The 22,798-nt window shown below is 41.4% G+C and overlaps 1 protein-coding gene across 1 annotated transcript in view; it reads right to left on the bottom strand.

Annotated features, from left to right (window-relative positions):
* Positions 1 to 322: 322 nt before the first annotated feature.
* Positions 323 to 22,798, bottom strand: part of KIF11 (kinesin family member 11) — a 34,043-nt gene continuing 11,567 nt past the window's right edge. The window contains exons 3-23 of the mRNA XM_039546987.1: positions 22,394 to 22,526; positions 22,120 to 22,217; positions 21,959 to 22,037; positions 21,374 to 21,559; positions 21,150 to 21,274; positions 19,421 to 19,511; positions 17,802 to 18,044; positions 17,537 to 17,632; positions 16,819 to 16,907; positions 14,097 to 14,184; positions 12,334 to 12,522; positions 9,814 to 10,021; positions 9,238 to 9,410; positions 8,654 to 8,779; positions 8,085 to 8,243; positions 7,466 to 7,605; positions 5,713 to 5,992; positions 3,910 to 4,132; positions 3,539 to 3,690; positions 3,051 to 3,167; positions 323 to 681 (exon numbers count right to left, since the gene is read on the bottom strand). Of these exons, the coding sequence (XP_039402921.1) occupies positions 556 to 681; positions 3,051 to 3,167; positions 3,539 to 3,690; positions 3,910 to 4,132; positions 5,713 to 5,992; positions 7,466 to 7,605; positions 8,085 to 8,243; positions 8,654 to 8,779; positions 9,238 to 9,410; positions 9,814 to 10,021; positions 12,334 to 12,522; positions 14,097 to 14,184; positions 16,819 to 16,907; positions 17,537 to 17,632; positions 17,802 to 18,044; positions 19,421 to 19,511; positions 21,150 to 21,274; positions 21,374 to 21,559; positions 21,959 to 22,037; positions 22,120 to 22,217; positions 22,394 to 22,526 (3,121 nt within the window). The 3' untranslated portion in view covers positions 323 to 555. The remainder of the gene's footprint in view (positions 682 to 3,050; positions 3,168 to 3,538; positions 3,691 to 3,909; positions 4,133 to 5,712; positions 5,993 to 7,465; positions 7,606 to 8,084; positions 8,244 to 8,653; positions 8,780 to 9,237; positions 9,411 to 9,813; positions 10,022 to 12,333; positions 12,523 to 14,096; positions 14,185 to 16,818; positions 16,908 to 17,536; positions 17,633 to 17,801; positions 18,045 to 19,420; positions 19,512 to 21,149; positions 21,275 to 21,373; positions 21,560 to 21,958; positions 22,038 to 22,119; positions 22,218 to 22,393; positions 22,527 to 22,798) is intronic.

Genomic DNA, 22,798 nt, shown 5'->3' with positions numbered 1-22,798 from the left:
TTACATTTTCCAAGTTTGTTAATATGGGGAATGCTTATTTGTAGCAGCACTGCAGATTCTGATGGGCTTCTTTGAAGTATCCACTTACATAATAAAGACAGTACTTTGACACCAGTCTACTACACAGCAACAGGAGACAGACTGAGGCAGGCATAATAGCAGAATGCCAATATTTACAGTCAATTAAAATAAAATAAAAAATGTAGATGTGACCTATTTAGAAAGCTTATCCCCATCTGCCCATGCTGTTTTAAATCTGTTGGTTGTATTGGTTTATAAGAAAGGAAAAATGGCTACAGAAAGGCTAATTAGCATTATAGGCTTTAGATTTTAAAAGTCTTTATTTAACATACAGAGCCATAATTTGAAGTTTTAAAAGTCTGTAAATGCTATGTAACTAAGTTACAGTGTATAAAATCAATTCAGACAAAAAGGCAGGACAACTTCTTAGAAAATTTGATTTACTATATACAGCACCTGAAAATGGTTGAGAAAACAGACTGAACAGAAGATCAGAGGTAAGTTTTACAAATGCAATGGTCTGCATTAAATATCTTAGTTCAGTGCTTTTAAAGGAAGCTTAGACTTGGGAAGAGATTGTTCTGTTGTATCCTCCATCTTGGACCGCTCCAAGATGCTTGTAGATTTGTTCTCTTTATCCTTTTTTACACTCTTTTTGTGCTGCAGGGTTTAAAAAAGTTCCCAGTTAGTATTACACCTTTACACACAATGCTAAAGAATGCAACATTACTCTCTATTTTCTGGTTGCCACATAATTCTACACACAATACTCAAAACGTAAAAAATTATACAGGGCAATTTTCTGAAGACATTTGCTAAGGAGATTTATTCTTTAGGACACAAGAGTCTTATGAGCCAAAGGCATTAAGATTTTCTCCTTAAGACCAAAAATAAGATACAGGAATTCCTAGAGGTATGTGCCTAAGAACTAATTTGTTGGAACTCATTTCTTTTAAAGATAGTTCTTACCATAATTAATGAGAGGGCACCCTTAGCTGCAGTGAGACAAGTTTATAAACAGCACACTTTTATTGCTAATGAAAGCAAACCAACAATTATTATTCCATCAGAAAGAAATAAGTCTGAAAGGTTGTGCAGTTAGATTTAAATCTGATTCTTGTATGCAAGTTTAGGTATACCCTTTAGGCTTCTGATAAGTTACCAGTTACTCCTGAGGGAATTCTGTGTCACTGTGTATGCACAGAATTCATGTCCCCCGCAGATTTTTTTTCCCTCCGCAGAAAATATGTTCTGCCACAGAGGCACTGAAGTTACGCTGTTTGTCCACCAGGGGCTGCTGTGGTGCCAAACCAGAGAGCATCCGCCCATAGCAGCCAGTAGCAGATAGGGAGGAGAGGCTGAATTCCTCCCAGCGCCCTGCCTGCGGGGCCAGGTGAGAAGACACAGGATATGGTGGGGGAGTGAAGTGGCACAGAGCGTGGAGCACATGGGGCTGCTGGGGGTCACAGACTGGGGTTCAGAAGGAAACAGACTGGGGTGGGGGTTGAATGGGAGGGTGCAGTGCCACATGGGGATGGGGGGACTGAGTGGAGGTGCAAGGTCACCTGGAGATAAGGAGAGGGGGGTGCGGGGACACATGGGGACAGAGGCAGATGTGCCTGACTGAATGGGAGTGGCTAGGAGTCAGACTGGATCTACATTGGAAAGGACCCCCAACTCCCTGATCCTTCCCCACAAAAAAAACAACCACCAAACATACTTCTTCCACCCATACCCAACAGCCCTCTATATGTTCACTCCCAGACTCCTTCCCACCAATTATTTCCTCCCACTCAGCTCCTACATTACCCCTGACTCCCCAAAGCTTTTCAACGAGTTCTGAGGGATGCGGGAAATACATTTCTGTATTTAGTTTAAATGAATTATTCAAAAGTTCTGTATTAATACGCCCAGTAAGGAATTTATTTGTCAAAAAAAAATTTCCAGAATCTTTTTTGTTGTCTGGATTGTTACAGACATACTTGTCAGCAAGTATTTTGAAATAAATTACCAAAATAATTGAAAGTTGTGTGATTATTATGTGTTATTTTGACAAATAAAATATGCAGAATTTTAAAGTATTTTGTGCAGAATTTTTATTTTTTTGATGCAGAATTCCCCCAGGAGTAACCAGTTTAGCCCTTTGTGTTTCATATAGGCCCAAACAAGGTGAAGTTTACATGTATTATTAGGTGTTTAAGGATACATCAAACAAATCCTCAGAACATTTGATCTCCCTCACTGAAACGAATATTGATATAGTAGTCCACATGGACAGCCTTGAAGATTGCCTGTTTAGTTTCCAAGTCGCATTGGAGAGGTTATGTTCAGCAGGGCAAGTATTTAATCCCTGGAGTGCTGCAGTGATTCATGTCCAGATACTTCTTTTGCTAGAGACAGTTAAGAGGTTTTGCAACTCTCACCCTCACTCTCTTCAAAGGACCTCATCATCTTAAAAGAGATCCTATAACTAGACAGTACAAACTTTGAAAGCAGTCCACCCCTTAGCTATCCAAAAGGGATCATGGGTGAAATTAGAGCAGCTCTGAATACTTTACCAAGAAGAGCCCATAGGCTAACACTAACTAGTCAATAAATAAAAATAAACAAAAAACAAAGTTTACCAGTTCCTTCCCCAATGGAGTTGGGAGTACTAATCTGTTGCAAAGCCATTATGGTCGATGTTCTACATCTAATCTAATGCTGAGCAGTTTTATGTTAAAATACATGAGTTGATGTTCCCCTGTGGTAGCTGCTATTTTAAGAAAAACTTACTTTCAGCTCAATTTGCTGGAAAAAAAAAAAAACCAACTCAATTTAAGGGGGGAATTTATTGGCTGCTTCTTTAAATTAAGATATATGACGTCTCAGATATTCTGAAGGACTAAGTCTGGTCACAAACCTACACTGACAATGTTACACAAGTGCTGTTAAAAGGCATGTCATTTAACTACTTCTGACCCTATTATAGCAGAGGCACCACACTTCCTGGTCAAATTCAAACCTGTCTGCAATATTTGTAAAATTACCTGGAAAAAGGGAACACCACTATTTGTTTGACAGCACACACTTGTGTCCAGGGAAGATTTATCACTGAAGATACTTTCATTAAATTCCTGCACCACCTCTTCTTCCTCCAGTGAGTCCTGCAAACAGAAGTTTCCAGTTTACATGAATGGCTAAATTCAGAGGGGATTTACAATCATTTGGTCAAGTCCCTAAAATACGTGGCACAATCTTTTGAGAGATTTATAGATCTTTACGTGCACAACTATCAAGCAAAAAAGACCTTTTAAACATAAGACTTTGTTTTATCCCATCCTGTGCATTTCCTGAGCTTTGCATGGATACTCACATTGTAACAGAGGAGTGCAATTCAGAATGTAAAGGCTTCCAGAACTCTGTTTACAGAGTTGAACTGAAACACCTTTAAAGTTTGTGCTAACTGTTCAATCCCATATCTCCTGGATGAGTGGTTACAAAATGGAGCCTTGTATTTATGCCATCTCACGTTTACCTGATCCACATGCTCTACCACCTTTGCTGCACTATTTAATGTAGCCATGAGTTCTGGTTGCTGTCGTCTCAATTGCTCAAGCAGCAGGTCACGAGGTTCTGTTCTCACAAGAGTCACTGGATACAAGTAGTCTTTTCTCTGTGGAGTTGTCCCTTTAATGAAGTTGATGTAAAAATGAATGGAATTATTAAACACTTCCAGATTTTATTAAATGAAATGTGGAAAGCATTCTTTGTAGACATTCTTGTCCATATTAAAAAAAATTCAAGACTATCAGTTACTTCATGTTCCCATTAGTTTTAGCTTATGAACTCGGTACTCAAGTAGCTTGCTGTGAGACCATTCCCCTTCCCATCCCCCACTGTGAATACCTGTTGGGATATCCACTTTAAGTTCCTCCTGCAGGAAGGCATTAACCTGAGTCAATCCATATCGTGCTTCCTCATGGAGTATCAGTTTCTGCTCCAGGAACATCTCCTTATCATTTTTAATGTGGTCCAGGAGGCTATTCAGTGACCTCTCTTCATCAGCTTTCTGTCTGTTAATCTGGTCTGTGACTTCAGCAACTGATGCATTACAGCTTTCATTTGCATTCTGAAAGACAGAATACCAAATTAACAATAAAATTAAGGCTAAGGTCTCTTGCCTAACTGGTGGAGCAAGATAAGTTACATTTCAGGTTGTGTCACTAAACTTAAATGTGACCTCAAATTGAAGAGTTTGGCCATGCTGATTTATGTTCATTTTGAGAGCTGTATTTAAAATAATCCATTTCTTGGAACGTACATGCTATCCTTTGGGAACAGATGCCAATAGCTAGTCATAGGAACACAGACATTGCTATGCTGGATCAGACCACTGGGTTCTCAGATTCAGTATCAAGTCTCCAACAGTAAATAGCACTAAATGCTTCAAAGTAAGATGTAAATAATTGCATATTGGACAATGCTAGGATAAAAACACCTGCAAGAGGATAGGAAGAAAGTTTACATTTTAGAAAGCATTTTTAGCCCTTAAGGTTGCAAAGAAAGTATTACAGACATGAAGACATCTGGAATGAATAGATAGTGTTTTCTTCCTGAGTCTTCAGACAGCCTGAAACATTTAGCTGTGCATTTTCCTCACTGGGGTGTTAACTCTGAAGTCTAGTGACACATTAAACATCAGTATTAAACTAGTTCATTATGTATTTTAGCAAAGGCATGGGAAAGGATTGGGAGTGAAATCCATGGATGGGAGAGTTGTTACAAGGAAGGAAAAAACAGACAGGGAAAAGAAGAATGTGAAAGGAAGAAAAATAAAGGACCAGAAATAGCAGTAGCCCCAAAGGGGAACATTTTCCCCAATGATTAATGCCAAACCTAACAATGATAATAATTAAAAGGCTAGCTACCACTTGAAAGCCATATTCTATACTTGATCACTATGCAAACCTTCCCACTGACAAATCTACTGTAGACTAAGGGGTGTATGCAAGTTCTCAAAGGGAGTGTGCTAAAGTTTTACACCAGTCTACAGGTCATGACTATGGACCAGATAAGTTGGATAATGTTTTTATGCTACCCACGAGCAGAATGCATTTTGTTATGTGCACCAATTGGAGGTGATGTGACACACACCACCTCCATATTGGTGCACATAACAAAATCCATGTGGCCAAGGGGTTCGTAGTGTGGGAGGGGGCTTAGGGCTGGGGCGCCTTCAGGCTCTGGCTGAGGGTGTGGGCTTTGGGGTGTGGCTGAGGGGTTTGGGGTGCAGTGGGACTCCCCAAGGCTATAGTGGGGAGAGAGGACCGCGTCTCCCCCCCGGCAGCACCTGGGCTGGGAAGAGGGGCATCTGTCCCCCGACATGGCTGGGCTGGGGCGCCGCGGCAGGCCCAGGGTTTAGGGAGAAGCATCTTTCCCTTTCGCTGCCCTGAGCGCCGCTTAATAGGCAGCTGCATGGCTGCGCATCTTAGATGGAACTTAGATGGTTAATGTCACATATCAAAAGATTGGGTACATGTTACAGGAAACGAGAAGCAAGCCAACCTCTATCCTGATCAGGGGGCCTGTTGCATAACAATAGTACTGCAGAATGATATACAGATGACTTTGGATTTGTATCTACACATATTCTACTTTCTGGTCCTCTCCACTGAGAACTTCATAGTCTAATGAAAAGTTATCGGTTACCCTCTGCAAACACTGAAGTCGTTCCAGCTCACTGCGGGAGGAGGAGATCTGTTGATCAGTAAGGCAGTCAATCTTAGTATTTGCAGATTCAACCCATTCATCTGTCTCCTGACACACTGTGGTGAGAGTTCTGCGAAGCTGTTCACAGCATTCAGTGGACTCCTCCAGCAACTTTTTGTCTTCCTTGTTTAGCTGCCTGATCTCTCGTGAGAAGTTATCCAAAGATGCAATGTATTTGTTGTGGTGGGAAGTTGTACAACTGACTAGGTCTGTAGTTTGCCTGCATGAACAGATTCATAATATAGATCAGAGTATTTGGAAATGCTTATTTAAAAACCATCATGCATTTAATATGATTTGACAACAGCAGCAGTGACAGTCTAATTTCAAAGTAAGCCAGATCCAATACTATTATAATAAGATTCCATTGGAATGTTTTCTGTTTAAGCTATTTATGCAGTAAAGCTTTCCCTAACCATAATCTAGTACAGCGCTCACCAACCGGTCAATCCTAGAGGATCTCCCAGTCAATCGCAATCTCCAGTGGTGCAGTGGGGCTGCTGCTAAGACAGGCTCCCTGCCTGCCCCGGCCCCACACTGCTTCTAGAAGCGGGTGGCACAGCCCCGTGAGTGCAGGGGGTCTTCCTCCATGGGCTGCTCCTGCCTGCAAGCACTGCCCCTGCAGCTCCCATTGGCTGGGAATGGGGAGCTGCGGGGGGAGTGCTTGCAGAGAGGTGCAGCGCATGGAGCCACGTGCCCCTCCCCCCCTCAGAAGCTGCAGGGGCTCATTAGCCCCTTCTGGGAGTGGCGTGGGACTGAGGTAGGCAGGGAGCCTGCCTTAGTGGCAGACACATTGTGCCGCCAACTGGGAGCCGCTGGAGGTAAGAGCTGCCCGGCGGGAGGCCACACCCCATACCCCCTCCTGCATCCCAATCCCCTACCCCAGGCTCAGCCCAGAGCCCGCCCCCTCTCTCAAACCCCAGCCTGGTGAAAGTGAGTGAGGGTGGGGGAGAGCAAGCGACAGAGAGAGGGGGGGGGATGGAGTGAGTGAGAAGGGGCCTTGGAGAAGGGGCAGGGTAGATCCTGGGTTGCCCTTAAATTAAAAATGTGATCCTGTGTAAAAAGGTTGGAGACAGACAACTGATCTAGTATTACTGCGGGATTTAATAAGTTATTACATTAATTTTGGCTAAGATTTTCAAAAGTGACTAATGACCAAGGGTGTCCACTTGACAAGTCTTATAAAGACCTCAATTTTCAGAAGGTACCAAGCACCCACCCTAGGAAAATCAGATTTCTTCCAAGGGTCTCAAGGTGGGCCCCGACAAGTCACAAGCCACTTTTGGAAATCCTGGGCTCTAATGTTTAGTTCAGTCAGTGAGTCCATTTTTCAAGTGATAGATTAATTTACTATTGATATCAACTAATTTGCCTACAGAACTGAGTGTAAGCATGCAGCAGTAATCAGGGAGCCATGCCCAGCCATATTTGATGACTACTCATAAATGTATAGTTCCTGAAAAAAATGGAACCTCTTGCTTGCAAGACACATAAAAGTCTCAACTTTGAGCAGAAATTAGGTCCACATATCCTCATATGTTGGGGAAATCTGAATCAGGATCTGAGTTTTGTGGCAGGACCCACTTCTAACAGGTGGGCTTGTCCAAAAAGAACATACTGCATGGTAATCTACATTCATGGTAATCTATGTAAGAGAATGTTATAAGTATACGAAAAACAATATAGTTCTTACAGATGGACATTTTCCTGGACAACAGCAATAGCGGTCTTCAAGTTTCCACCCTTTTTAGATACACCACTTAAATTCTGCTGGGTTTCCTGAACCAATAAATTCAACTGGCTCTGAAGAGAAGCCATGAGTTGAGTTGTGCCCTATTAAGAAAAATGCAGTTATACACCGGACAGGGGTGTTACCTGCCTCAAAGCCATTAACACTTTCAACATAATTAAATTTAATTTAATAGACTCCTCATGGAAGGTATTATATAGCACATCAAAAAGTACAATACAGTTTAAAGCCATAACCACCAGTTGTGCTCAGGAAAGATGTAAACAATGGATTCACTTAGATTTTTGGTGTGTGTTGCGAGCAACAGTTTAGCAACAGCTATAGGCCACTCCAGGAGCAGACATGTGATATTTCCATCTCCCCCACAAGCTAGAAAAAGCATCACAATTGAGGCTGATTAACAGAAATAGGACAAGCAAACTAAATGAATGGGAAACTATGTCATAGTACTGACTGATGAAGTATGAAGATCTATTACAAATGAGTTTAAGTCAAGCCAGGTGAAAAACACTAGGTACAAAATGCTTAATTCCATCTTCTTGCTCTAAGAAAAAGGTGCTACCTCTTTAAGTGCCAGCTTTGCCAGCTCTGCTTCTTCCTTTAAACTCTCACAGTCATTCTGAAGTTGAGCCAGAACACTGGTTATATCTTCCTGTAATTTATTCAGAGCGAGAGAGTGTTTTGTAAAGAAGGTGCTTGTTTCCTCTTTATGTCCTTCCATCTTTAGAGGGAAATAAATTACATGAAGGTTAGATAAGGAAGCCATGAATTATGGTAATTAAAGTGGAGGTTTTCATAAACCTAGTGCTATGACCATACACTGGTTATACATATACAAAATCTCTACACCCTAAAGAGCTTGCAGTTTAAAGGCACTACTGAATAAAGTATGGTGGACAAACCTCTGGCAGTTGTTGCAGGTAGGCTTTGCAGAAGTTTGAAGTTAAAGGGAGGTTGGTATATTAGGCAACAGGCTGTTCTAAACATAAGGGATGGTGTGAAACAAAGCACAGTAGAATGAGGACAAAAGGGGAGATGCTTGGGCAGGACAACAACAAAATGCACTAGAATACTAGGAAACTAGAAGTCCAAGAAGAAGTCTGTGTGAAAGAAAAATATCCATGCATTTACCTTTTCTGCCACAGCTGAACAGGTCTTGATGTTATTCTGAAATAATATGTGGTTTACTCCCAATACAAATTCTACCACAGGTACCAGATTACTTAATGCTCTTTCCATTCCAGATTTATGCTCGTCCTGGAAAAGATGGTGGGAAAAAAAATTAAATACCAGACAGCTCCTCAATTCAAGTCTGCAAGAGATTATTCAGACTCATTTGAATATATTCAGGGCCCTGTGTATTCTGAAATTGCAAAATTTGCTCCAGAATCTCCCTTGCTGTAGAATTGTGCTCCAGAATCTCAACAATCATTAGAAAAAAAAGTTTCCAGACCTTCTGTTTGGGAAGATAGCCTTGAACATGTGAACAGAGTATAAACCAATACCAACCTACTTCTAAAAAGCCTGCAACAATGGCCCATCATCTTACTTCAAGCCCTAAAGATTCAGTAACCATGCAATTGAGGGCTCTGAGACAGCTCCTTGAATTGAAAGTTATTTTTATTAACCTGACTAGACCAAGTTTATGGAGGCCCTTTAAAAGCAGGAAAGATCCATATTCCCAAAATAACTCAAGAGCATCTAGATTAACTAACCATCAATCTCTTCAACTCAGCTTTATTTTTTACTGACAGAGTCTCCTGTTCTAGTATTTTTTCAGAAACCCAAGAAGTTTCAGCAGACAGCATTTCCACAACAGAGGCAAAAGATGAAGATACGGCTGATGCAATAACATTAGTGGTTGAAGAGCTGGCAGACAGAAGGTCACCTACAAAGGTAAACAGAACATTACAAACTTTGTAAAGAGTTTTCCCAACAGTCCTATGGCATAAGAGGATAAGGGTTCATGTTAGGATACGCTAATAATGTGGTACTAGGACAAGAACAAACAGATAGTTTGCCCTGACCAGAAACAGTGCCTCTCATCAGTCACAAGTGTTGCCTACAACACAGCAAATTGAAGTGGATGTTTGGGCATAACCTTTGCTGTATGGGTATGATTACTCAACTTGGACTATCATTGGTGTGAAAAAATTCAGCTCTAGTATTTTAGGTAAAGCCTGGTCCTTATGTCATGTCATATCAATTTTAGGAAAGTCTTTGGTATTTCTGCTGCACAGAGTTCATGTAAGAAGTCAGAAGATAGACTGATATAAACTTGTTACACTTACCAACTAAATTAGAGTAAGATTCTATCATTTGTTGCTGTTTCAAACTGTTCTCATTAACAGAATCTTGTATTTTGCTAAACAGAGCATTCATTTGTCCTGCAAATCTGTGCTGGGCTTCTGCATTGTGTTGATCAACTACTTTTTTACGATCTAGTTTTGCATGGAGACCAGACACATCTTTTGTTGTTTCTTCAACTGTATTAAGCAACTAAAATAAAATTAAAAAAAAGTTACATTGTCAATCTTCAGATGAACCACTTCAGCCTCAAAACATAACTGAAGGGTGTACTATAGTTCTTCGTTTAACTTAGATGATGAAAACTTAAACATATTGTTTAACGTAGGAGTTGCATCCCTAAGGAAGGGAAGCTAAGAGTTTGCATTAACATGCTTTGTATATCACTACAGTTAATTTCTTAATCCTTGTGTAAACTACGATCAGGTGCTCAGACATTCAGAAAGTTGCAGACAAGACATTGTTTATACTTACTAACTTTGAGAAGAGACACACCAAGGCTTTAACATCCCAGCAACAATTGTCCCAAAAATAGGACAATAGGAAGCAAAGGAGCATGGTGGCATCCCATCGCTAAAGTGTAAATACACACTTCCCTAGGACTCTGACATTTAGGTGGTTTCCCGCTACTTTTGTAGTGAATAATATAGAATTTGACAATGTAGTTTGCCTGCCAATTACTCCCGAGGGCATTCTGCACCAAAAACATAAAAATTCTATGCCAAAAAAATAAAAATTATGCACATAATATTTTAAAATTTTGAAAAATTTTATTTGTCAAATAAATGTGGAGGCTCCAGCATGGCATTGGGGAGCACAGGCAACTGGCTGCACAGAGGTGGGAGATCACTCTGCAGCCCCCCCTGAACACGGACTCATCAGTGAGGCTGCACCCAACCCTGACACAGCGCAAGGACCAAGTGTTCCCCAGAAACATCCCAGGGCCCTGCCTCTCTGTGCCAGGTGCACCAGGTGTGGGCAGGCAGGCTCAGCAAGGCAGGATCCAAGCATGAATCCAAGTGTGGATTGAGAGGGTTCTGTGTGGGGAAATCTGGATGCAGGCAGCTCAGTGGGGGATCTGGATGCACAGGGGCTTGTTGGGGTGTTCTGGGTGTAACGGTAATGAGACTCTGCGGGGTGTCTCAAGTGACGGTGGTTGGGGCTCAGCAGGGTGGTCTGGGTGTAGGGGACTCGGTGGGGGGTCCAGATGCTATGCGAGTGGGGATTGGTGGGGATCCAGGTGCAGCTGGTTGGGGCTCGGTGGGGCGGGGATCCAGGTGCAGGGGGAGTGGGGCTCATAGGGGGTAGGGGTGGAGATTCCTGAGTGTGCGGGGGGATGATGCTCAGTGGGAGGGTCTGAGTATGTGGGTGTCTGGATGCATGGGGGTTGGGCTGATGGGGGAGCAGCTTCCTGTACAAGGATCCCTCCCCCTGCAGCTGAGGTGTGATGGGTGCAGGAAGCAGGACCGGGGAATTTGCAGAGCTTCCTGCAGCTGGGTCTGACCCAGCTCCAGATGCCAGGACTAGCAGCTGAATCTGGTGCAGGTTAGGAGCCACCAGCCGGGTCTTCCCCAGTCCCACCCACTGCCCCACAACAGTGATTTACTTCTCTGCCAGCTGCCCTGGGCACCAAAAACATACTGCTAGGAGGGTTGCATGACCACTCTTGTGGCTTCCCTTTGTTTCCCCGACAGAAGGTCATTTTTCTGCAGGGAAGCAAAGAAATCTGTGTGGGACATAAATTCTGTGCACGTGCAGTGGCACAGAATTCCCCCAGGAGTAGCCAATGCAAATAAACCATCTCCATTTGTTACAGGAAAGAACTCAACAGGAATATAGGTAAAGAAGAATTGTAAATATAGATACAGGATTTACCACTTTGAAGAAAAAGCAAACTTTTCTACAGCAAGTCACTGCTGTAAGAATTAAGAGCAGTACTAAGTATGAAGTTATCAATATGCCCCAAAGTGTAACAGTGGCACGTAACACTATGTGGTGAGCAGTTCACTCAGTTAGTACAACAGGTTATAGGACTTTACTGCAGACCTCCTCTACAAAGTGTTTGCACCCTAGTTCTCCCCCATAATTTTATGGGACAGTTTATCCCATTTAGGGCTGGAGGTCATCCCTTGAGTTGCCATGTAGAATAAGCATTTGCTGGTTCACCACACTCTGGGGTGATGCACACTGGAAGACACTGGAGCTCAGAGCTTTTAGGGCAGGATGACTTTGAGGAAGGCAGCATGCTGGTTAGTGAATAGTCAACCATCAAACTGTCACAAACAAACAAATTTGCCATCTCAAGTGATGTCCCCTCCCCATCACTGTGGAGTGAGTCAGTTCATAAGTCTGTTCCAGTCTTCAGTTTTAAGATCAGTTTGCAAGATACTGTACCAGTACAGTTTTCACAAGTCATTCCCTTAAAGATTAAGCATATTATTGATAGAATTGCTTATAGAATATGGGAAGTTACACCTGCAATTAGTTAACAGAAATGCAATAACCTCGCTAGCAGTGCCATGCAGCTTTTCCTCAGTGCTCTCCAAAGCTGAAGCCACATATTCCTCCTCCACAAGTTGAATCTTGGTTTCTTGCAAGTTTTTCTGAGTGTCTTCCAGTTCTCTTGCCCTGATCTGCAGATTCGTTTTGCATTGTTCAAGTTCATTTTTATTAGCCATGAACAGCTCAGTGACCTAAAGTGCAATTGAAATAATGCAGTTAATGAGGAGATATTGATTTTAAGAATTCTGAAGACCAATTTAGTCATACTTCCAAATCATATATTCATTAGGAAGAATATCTTCTCCCCAAAAATGTGATTTATGCCAAATTATCAGATGACTGGTTAATTACAAATGCAGTCTCAGTTCTAAGCAGTATGTTTGATATTTGAGACCTTGTACACTAAACTTGAATACGTCTCAAAACAAGTACCAATGACACTTTTCTCCAAAACAAGAAAAGATGGTTAATCACAAGGAAAAGTTCTGTAGAATAATTACATCCACTTAAGGTTCTCCCATTAAAATCAGCCTAACCAAATACAAGGAGGAAAGAGATTCAATTAATATTACTTAATTTAGCTAAAGGCAAGACTTGTAACATCAATATTTGATAACTTTGTAGTTCCAGATCTTGGAGAATGTTTCTTATTCTCAGATTTATCCTATTGCACATGTGCAATGAAAAGTCACCTTTTCTCACACAAACCCTGAAAAGTAAATGCTGATCCATCCAGAAAAGAACATTTTAGAGTCCAATTTTTTGTCCATCAGAGCAATGTTAAGCTAAGGCAAGCTTAAAACCCAAGTGGAATATTGCATTATGCTGTTACAAGTTACCAAAGTGAAAAGCCACACTTAGTAAGGAGTTAAGCATTGCGTTTCCCTTTCAAATAATTATTTTTGATTAGGAGGTTTGAAGTTTAGCTTCAGCTTCACAAAACTGACTAAGCACACTCTGACTAAGCTTCCTAAAGTACCATTGGTATACAAACAGCCTTTGTTTAGACCTGGTCACAAAGTGCCAGTTTGCTGGAACCAAAGTGTATTGCAAAAGTGAGACAAGTTAGACAAACTTTTGTTGAATCTCAGACAGTGCACCATCAGAATCTTGTTGGCCAGGCAGGTTTTCCTTAGGAAACTTGTCTGGTTCCCTTCCAACTCACCTGGGCTTCAAGGGTCCACAGCTATAGGGAAGCCTCACCTTGCCAGGGCTTCCAGAATCCCAGCTAAACACCAGGGAGCCATAAGAAATCTGACTTGGCTGGGGTTTTCTGGACTTCCAGGCTACAAAACATGGAGTCAGGAGCCTGGAGGTCCTGGGACAGGCTGCCAGGATATGTGCTCCAGGGCAGGGGCAAAACCGACGAGAATGTCAATTTCATTCAGCAGCTGCTAGTCTATTCTGTTTCAGAAACACCATGCATCTGCTTCTGAAATAATCCCCCCACCACGATTTCCAGTTTGTCAAAAATATAGAAAAAACTGGTTTAGGTCAAAATTGGAAACCAAGTTTTGAAATCTCAGTTTCTTGCAAACAAGAAATCCTGAGTTTCAGGCAGCTCTACCTTTGTTCTTTTCTGACTGAACATATTAAATTATGCAAGAACTACAAACATCATCAGAAAGATTTAGATTTACAAGACGTAAACTCACAATGTTTGGAGTTTCTAAAAATATCACAACACCAAGCTCCTCCCTTTGATCTAGTTGTTCCCCCCCAATTTCTTGTTTGCAGACAAGTATTGTTAAAAGACTTCACTTACTCTTTTCACTTCTTCCTCCATGGCACTAATTTTCTCAATGTACTCTGCAATTTGTTCCTCTTGAACTGTCACTTTTCCATTAAGAGCTCTAAAACAATAAATGTAACATGATTGATTTAATAGTTACCTAATGCTTCTCATGCTGCGTGGTTATTTTAATGGTACCTTTATCCTAGTTTCCATATAAACTTTAGAATCATAGACTCGTACCACTGGAAGGGACCTCGAGAGGGCATCTAGTCCAGTCCCCTGCACTCATGTCAGGCCTAAATATTAAGACCATCCATGACAGCTGTTTGTCTAACCTGCTTTTAAAAATCTCCAATGATGGAGATTACACAGTCTTCCTAGGTGATTTATTCCAGTGCTTAACCACCCTGATTGTTAGGAAGTTTTTCCTAATGTCTGACCTAAACTGCCCTTGCTGCAGTTTAAGCCTATTGCTTCTTGTCCTCTCCTTAGGGAGAATAATTTTTCTCTCCCTCCTCCTTGCATCAACCTTTTATGTACTTGAAAACTGTTATGTCCCTTCTCAGCCTTCTCTTCCCTAGACTAAACAAACCCAATTTTTTCAATCTTCTCATAGGCCATATTTTCTAGGCCTTTAATAATTTGTTGTTGTGGACAAATTGGAGAAAGTGCAGAGAACAACATCTTTCCTCAAATGTGGCACCCAGAACTGGACACAATACTCCAAGTGAGGCCTAATCAGCATGGAGTAGAGCAGAAAAATTACTTCTCATGTCTTGTTTACAACACTCCTGCTAATACATCCATAATAAGTATTATGCGGGGACATGATAGAGGTATATAAAATCATGAGTGATGTTGAGAAAGTGGATAAGGAAAAGTTATTTACTTATTCCCATAATACAAGAACTAGGGGTCACCAAATGAAATTAATAGGCAGCAGGTTTAAAACAAATAAAAGGAAGTTCTTCTTCACGCAGCGCACAGTCAACTTGTGGAACTCCTTACCTGAGGAGGTTGTGAAGGCTAGGACAAGAACAATGTTTAAAAGGGGACTGGATAAATTCATGGTGGCTAAGTCCATAAATGGCTATTAGCCAGAATGGGTAAGAATGGTGTCCCTAGCCTGTTCGTCAGAGGATGGAGATGGATGGCAGGAGAGAGATCACTTGATCATTGCCTGTTAGGTTCACTCCCTCAGGGGCACCTGGCATTGGCCACTGTCGGTAGACAGATACTGGGCTAGATGGACCTTTGGTCTGACCCGGTACGGCCTTTCTTATGTTCTTGTGTTCTTATTCATTCAAATGCAACAAGGATTGGTGCCAGTTTGATTTGGACAGTATAATGTAGAAGAACCACCGTGTGTTTCTTCCTTCAGATGAACTATTTATTGACCAATGCACTCACAGGTATTCTGAGGCAGATAAGAATTTAGAGCAGAGGTCCCCAAACTGTGGGGCATGCCCCCCTAGGTGGGTGCAGAGGAACATTTGAGGGCCTGGGTGTAGATAAATCTCTGCATTAAGCATCTTCACATAACTTTCATCTGACTTCGTATTATGCCTCTATTTTCATACAACTTTGTATCAGATCCTTATATATAAAACTTTGTATTGTGCCTAGGTATAATGTTAAAAAATGTCATTTTGCTAGGAGTAGAATAAGATCTCCCCCCACCACTTTTTAATCAATTGCCCTGTTGAATGAATGAGATGTGAACGAGGAAGGCGTGAAAGGCAAGCACCTCCAGACAGCTGCAACCTTTGGAAAGGGGATGGAAGCCAGACCCAAGAACAATAAAACATGTCAAGTGGGCTCACTAAAGAAGATGGCTTTGGTTAGAAGCAAGCACCTTCTTTTGAAAACACCCTCTTTGAACAGCGTTGGGATAACATCAGAAAAAAACAGTACGAAGGAACAACGGACACAGATACAGATTTTAAATCAGGTATAGATTTGCATGAGAGGGAAGCTGCTATAAACATGAGGTGTCTTGCAGAGGACTCTGGGTCTCGTCTCGTCAACATGGGAACATCAATCAGGATCGGCAGAAGCCCCGGCTCCACCCCTCCCCCATCTAACTCAACTGGCCAGTGAAGTTAAGGGGAGCAACTAATTGGTAACAACAACAAGACGGAGTGTGCTTGTGTGAGTGCATGAGAGTAATATATATCATATGCATAAGATACAGTGTTAATTACTACATGTATTACCAGTAAGTGTGGTGCTTTGCCTTATTCCCCCTGAAAAGATCCTGTGCAGTACTTTAAGTACAACATGGGCCAGCCTCCACAGGGGGTAGTGAGGGAACAGTACCCAGCCCCCAACTGCAGCTCTGGCTCCACACCTGCCCCAGGCTCAGCTCCTGGCCGCAGCTCCATTCCCAAAGCTGAGGCTGCGGCCAGGAGCAGAGCCACACCCGGCCATGGGCCCGGCTGCTAGCTTCCACTGTGGCCCAGCTGCGGCTCCGTTTCACTCCTTCCCCCAGCCTTGGTTGTGCTCCCCGCCCCAACCCCACCTGCGGCCCCAGTCTCAGCCCTCACCTCCCAGCCCTGGTGGGCACAGACAGAGGTAATGGGAGGGTGGGGGGTTTGCAACCCTGATAAGTTTGGGGACCACTGGTTTAGAGAAACTGACTTTGTACTAGCCACAGTTCTTACAGGTACAAATGCTCCTATAAATTATGTTACATTTGAGGATGTAGTTGCCATGCTTGACACACCGAGTTTTGCAATAGTCAAGGACTCACTCATAGTTTTCAGCAGAAATATAGATTCCATTTTTCTCTCGTGCAGCAGCAAGATCTCGTTTCAGGCGTTCAATCTCCTCTGTATATTCCTGTAACAAAAATGATCTGTAAAAGACCGAAGACCCCAGTTTGATAAATTACATTTCTACTTTGATTTCGAGTTAGCAAAGTGGTTGTTACGCTGTAAGATGTTACACATGCCCTTAAGAAAAATTGTATACGGAAGGTAAAATAATGATGTGTTAGTACTGTTAGTTTCACATCTTGAAAGCAGTTACAGCATTGCAGAACCTCTCATTAAATAAATTTGATTAGATGTAAAGCAATAGTGCTCAACAGTAAAAGTTACCTAGGCAGTGTCTAACATCTTAAAATAACCACCTATAAAGTTCTTTTACTAAGGGTCAGTTTTATCTGATATGCTGCGTTATCTGTCAAACCTTAATGACTGATCAACTGTATGAGAGTCTGGGATGCGTGTGTCTGAGTTGAAGCACACATTGTGTTAATATTTTGCCAGATTTTAGTTGCTACCATCTGAACAGGTATCCACACCAAAAGCTGTAACCAGTACCCTGATGAACACCCCACTCATCACTGAAGTGGTGCCTACAGGACAGGGTGAAATGGTAACATTGCCAAGGCTCTGCAATTTGGCTGGCCTGACAGAAATACATCTAACTAGCCTTTAATTTGTGAAAGCATACGGGAAAGTTACCTTAATGAGAGCTTTTTTTGTCAGCTTCTGGTTAACTTCAGGCTTATTCATGATATTCTTTGCTCTATGTGCATATTCTAGAGTGCTCAAAGTTTCCTGTATAAAAGTACAAAGACAGACACATGACCTCTAGATGAAGGTTTAAGATTTCAGTACTTCATCTGAACTTTTGTATAAAATTTACAGACTACTGGAATAAGTATCCCACTAACAACAATGTAGGATGGATCATCTTGCACAAAGGTAGGCAGGTTCAAGTCTTTACCTCAAGATTTACAGATGCAGGAGAAACTGTGGCAATTATAGATGTTTTTGTACGCCCTCCAAGAGAATCCTGCAGGATTCTAGTGAGTTTAGATTCCCTGTATGGAATATGTGGGGTTCTTTCTACAAGAGCAGTAATAACTCTCCCCAGAGTAAGCAGAGACTGATTGATATTTCCAGCTTCACGAGCTCTTTTGTCAACTGCTCCAGAACGACCAATGTTTTCACTTCCTGCAAGATCAACCTGAAAGGAGAAAAAAAAAGATGACATCTGTAACAACTCCTATCTTGTAAAGCTGAAGATAAAGAAGGATTCCCAAAATATCAATATGCCACCATGTGTACAGCCTAGCTTCCCTAAGACTTAGGAGTATCTATTGTATATTCTTCTCAATGGCTTCATAAAAACATAAGAGCTGTCATACTGGGTCAGACCAATGGTCCATCTTTCTCCAACAGTGGCCTGTATCAGGGCTTTAGGGTGGCAATTATAAATAAGAAAATTATGGCATGATCCACCCCATCTTCCATTCCTGGCTTCTGGTAGTCAGAGGTTTAGGATGACCCCAAGTATGGGGTTGTGTCCCTGACCATCTTGGCTAATAGCCCTTGTTGGACCCATCCTCCAAAAAAGAACTGAATAATTCATGAACCCAGTTATACTTTTGGCAACCACAACATTCCATGGCAATGAGTTTCACAGGTTAGTTGTGCACTGTATATAAAAACCCACTAACTTCCTCTCGTTTGTATTGAACCTGCTGCCTATAAATTTAATCATATAACCTGTATTTTAAATGTATGAAATACACCTCAATCTGTTGCTTGGTTACAGGCCCATTCAGTCCAATCTGGTAAAGCTAGTTCCCCTAGGCTACAGCCAGCAGAGTTGCCCTATAGTGCTTCCATTTGAATAGAAGACCATCCAGATTAATGATTCCAGATTGCTCTCTATTGTTAGTCCTCTGCTGGGTGCAAGTATTTCTCCTGACACCTCCTGGAATACCAGTCCAAGATGAAGGTACAAAGATATTTACAGTCAAAATAGCATTCACAAAACAACTCTGAATTTGGTATAGTTACATATAGACATATACTAATCAGTCACACTCACCACTTATTTATGCAGGACACAAAAATGCATGGTCTAACAACATAGGGCCAGATTTTTAAGAAGGTACAGACACACCGAGAAGGATTTTCAAAAGTATCTAAGGCTATGTCTAGACTGCCTACCTTGCAGTGGCACCGCTGTGCTACTACAGTGGTGCCGTTGTGAGGAATGCAAGTTTAGCTGCTGTTTGCAGGCAGGAGAGATTGATCCTGCCGGCAAAATAAAACCACCCCCAATGAGGGGCAGTAGCTTTTTGTGGCAGTATCCACACTGGTGCTTTTTGTCATTAAAACTTTTGTCGGTCAGGGGTTGTTTCCTTCCCACCCCCACCCCTGACTGACAAAAGTATTAACAACAAAAGTGCAGTGTAGACATAGCATAAGCGCCTCTCCTATGAATTAATGTCAGTTGTTCAATTGAGACGAGGCAAAGCTTTATTTTCTTCTAGTTTGTTATTCTAGGATTGTCACCTTCATAGAACTCTGGTGTTTAATGCAGATACTTACCAAGTTTAGTTTCCCAATTTTAACAAGCTCTTCTCCATCTATTGTAGTTTCTTTCATGTGTATGGTGACTGAAAACACAGAGTGTGAACGACTGCAAAATAAGTCAGTCAGTTTAAAACAGACATCCCCATAAAACCAACTTTTCTTCTTTTTGCAAGACAATCACTTATGAAGTGCTACTGATATCAGTGGACTTGTACCAGGGATAAGTTTGGCTCATTGATTTTTATAGATGGGCACTTTTCTAATACATCATCTTATTTTACTAAGCACGCTTCTAAATAGGTCCTTTAAAAATGAGACCCTCTGAAAGGCACTAATATATTAACAACATAGAAGGGTCAGGATCAGAAAATTCAGCCCAGTGTTTAGGTTTCAGGAAAAAAATGTATGAAGACATAAAAGCAATAAACTCTACAAATATTTTTATACATTCAACTTATGGAAGCGTTAAAAAAAGAAAACGAACATGCCCTGTAGTGTTTGTAACCAATGCACTAAGTACACACAGGTACAGTATTAAGTACACACAGGTACAGTATAGGAGAATCTGAAAAGCATTTTTACTGTCCAAGCTATGTAAATACAAGCAAGCAGTATTCAGTGATAAAAATTTAAAATTCAGTTTTTATCTAAGACATTAGTAAAGCTTAGGACTTATTTTTAGCTTGACAGTATCCCACTTACAAGTCTCACCACCATTGTGACACTGGTAAGAGATATGCAATAAACACTAGAGACACCACTAATATGCAGATGCTTCTGTCTGAGAACATACAGAAGGGTGGCTAGAGAGAAGGAAACTATCTTTCCAAGAAAGGCCTATCAGCTAAGTGACTACAGCACACCATAAGTATGTGATCTCTGTAGGTATATTTACACTACAAACACTGTATCTGCATAGCTACATTGCTGTAGCTATGTCAGCATAACCCTGTAGCATAGACACATTTTACATTGGTGGAAGAGGTTTCTCCCCAATCAATGTAGGAACGCCACTTCTCTGAATGATGGTAGCTACATCAACTGACTTGTTCTTCCATTAGCACAGCTGCATCTACACTGAGATTTAGGTCAGAATAGTGAAGTAAGGTCAGGGGTATGGATTTTTCATACCCCTGACCAACATAGCTATATCAACCAGGCCTATATTCCAGGGGGAATTTGTTTCAGTTCCTATTAGTACATACCACAACACTTTTCACTTAAAAAACCTGATTGCCCTATGAGTGAGTGTTTGCCTTTTGCCAAAAAGCTTCAAAAGCTAAACTCAGTACTTGAGTTACTATTAAGTGTTGTTATTCTAGGTACCATATTGAGGAATGTTTTTTTCCTCTTGTGCATCTTGGCAGAGGTCTGGTAGCATTCTGGTGCTTGTGTTGACTGGACATCATGAGTGAGTGAGGAGGCCGAGTCTAGAAACAGCATTCTGCCCCTCAAAAAGAGCTACCTCTGCACATGACCACACAGGCATTTTGCCTACCTGTGTCTTCCAAAGGCAGAATGCTTCCAGGTGTGCCTGTGTTGTGCTGCACTCTCCACATCCCGCAGGATGATAGAGGTGTGACTTACAAAGCCACAGTAGAGCCCTAATCTTGAGAGCCTAAACTAATATGGGGGCCACAAGCTCAAGCAGGGTTCAGTGTAATTTCAAAATCTTTGACTGTTTTGGTCACACCAGGTTTGTTACATCAAAAATATTACATCTTATAAGAGGAAAGTTTTGTACCTAGAGTATGCATTCATGTAAGTAGCTGCAGTTGTTCTTTTTGCTGCTCCTCTTTCCAAAATCTGATACACTTCATCCTTGTTGTGCACAGTTATTTCTTCCAATCCTTTGATAATCACACCCCTCTGTCAAGACGGGAGTTTATGTTACACATCTTTTTTGTCACACATCTTTATTTAGTCATTCCAAGAGCCCCACTTAAGTTTTAGAATTCAGATTTGTACCTTATTACGGGGGTCATCAAACATTTGAAGTCTCTCCCCTACATCAGGAGAGGGATTCAAAAGATCAAAAAGTTCCTCATTGTAGATTTCCAACAGGGAGACTTTCACAGAAAATTCCGTACCATTGTCTGAAAGTTTTTCAAATATTTGATGCAGTGTACGGGGGATTATACCAGCTAGTGGATCCTATAATTAAAGCACAGATGAGTTTATGAAATACCAGTGCCAAGAGAAGACCAAAGGGACAGTGAGCATAAAGAGGAGAACTAAGTTTAGGGAAATCAACATAACTTGTTTTAAAGATGAGAGTGACACAAATGGACCATTCTTCATAGGATAATTTTCAGAGCTTGCAGACAGGTTTGAAACAAAATCAGGTTTATCTAAGAGAATACTCAATTTTAAAAAAGATGTTTAATGGTAAACTCTTAATGTTAGAGTAGGTGAGTCTGAAATGAGAGCTTCAGCGTACTTGCAAGAGACCAGTTCCAACCAAGTTTTCATTAGCTACAGCTAGCCTTCTGCAATATACTCACATTGAATTACCACTCAGCTAACGAGCTTTTAATAGGAGGTCAGATTTACCTCTTCCCATGTATATTCTTCATTAGGTGATCTCTCCCCTTCCATTGTGAAGGTTTTTCCTGTACCAGTTTGGCCATAGCTGTGTGGCAGAATTTGAAGATTAAAAGTATATACTTGAAACTGAAGTTAATGTGTTAAGAAAGTAGTTTGGGGGTACTTACGCAAACACAGTACAGTTGTATCCCATAATAACTTCATCCAAAATAGGACAGACAACATTCCGGTAAACCTCAATTTGTTTTGCTTGTGCTCCGAAGACCTGTTGAGGCAAAGTCAGATGATCACATTTAGGTATTCTCTGATGTGTTTCACCACTTGAAATTAGCACATAGTACAACTCCATGACTGATTATTTAGAGGGAATTTTTTTTCCATATTTAGAGGGAAAATTTTTCCAGCAGACATCTAGAAGTCAGTGACTCAAAGAAGAGTTACCATATCAAACGTGTAAGTCTTCCTTGCTGTCTTATCGGTTACTCCTCCAGTACGGACGCTAACTTCCTTTCTTGCATGGTCACAGTCTACAACAGCATGAGAGTTTGCTTTGCGCTCCGACACATTAAAGGGCCTAAAAGACAAGATTTAAGAATACATCTCTCTCATCAGCAAGGATATGAATCAGGTTTGACTAAGTGGTGCTTGTATTTTGGTTTAAAAATCCAAAAGCAGCATTGTGCTTGTGCAGTATAAACAGCAAAATGTACTTGCTTAATCTAGGAGAAGTTTCCCCCATTTACCTTTAAACCACTAAAAAGTGTACTTGATGGATATTTGGCATGTTTGCAGCTATTTTGCTGTTTGTGCATGCATTTTCAACAAGTTTATTGCATCTAGAACACA

This window comes from Mauremys reevesii, linkage group 7, assembly GCF_016161935.1.
Source record: "Mauremys reevesii isolate NIE-2019 linkage group 7, ASM1616193v1, whole genome shotgun sequence".
Classification (NCBI taxonomy): Eukaryota; Metazoa; Chordata; order Testudines; family Geoemydidae; genus Mauremys; species Mauremys reevesii.
This window is presented reverse-complemented; position numbering and strand designations above follow the sequence as displayed.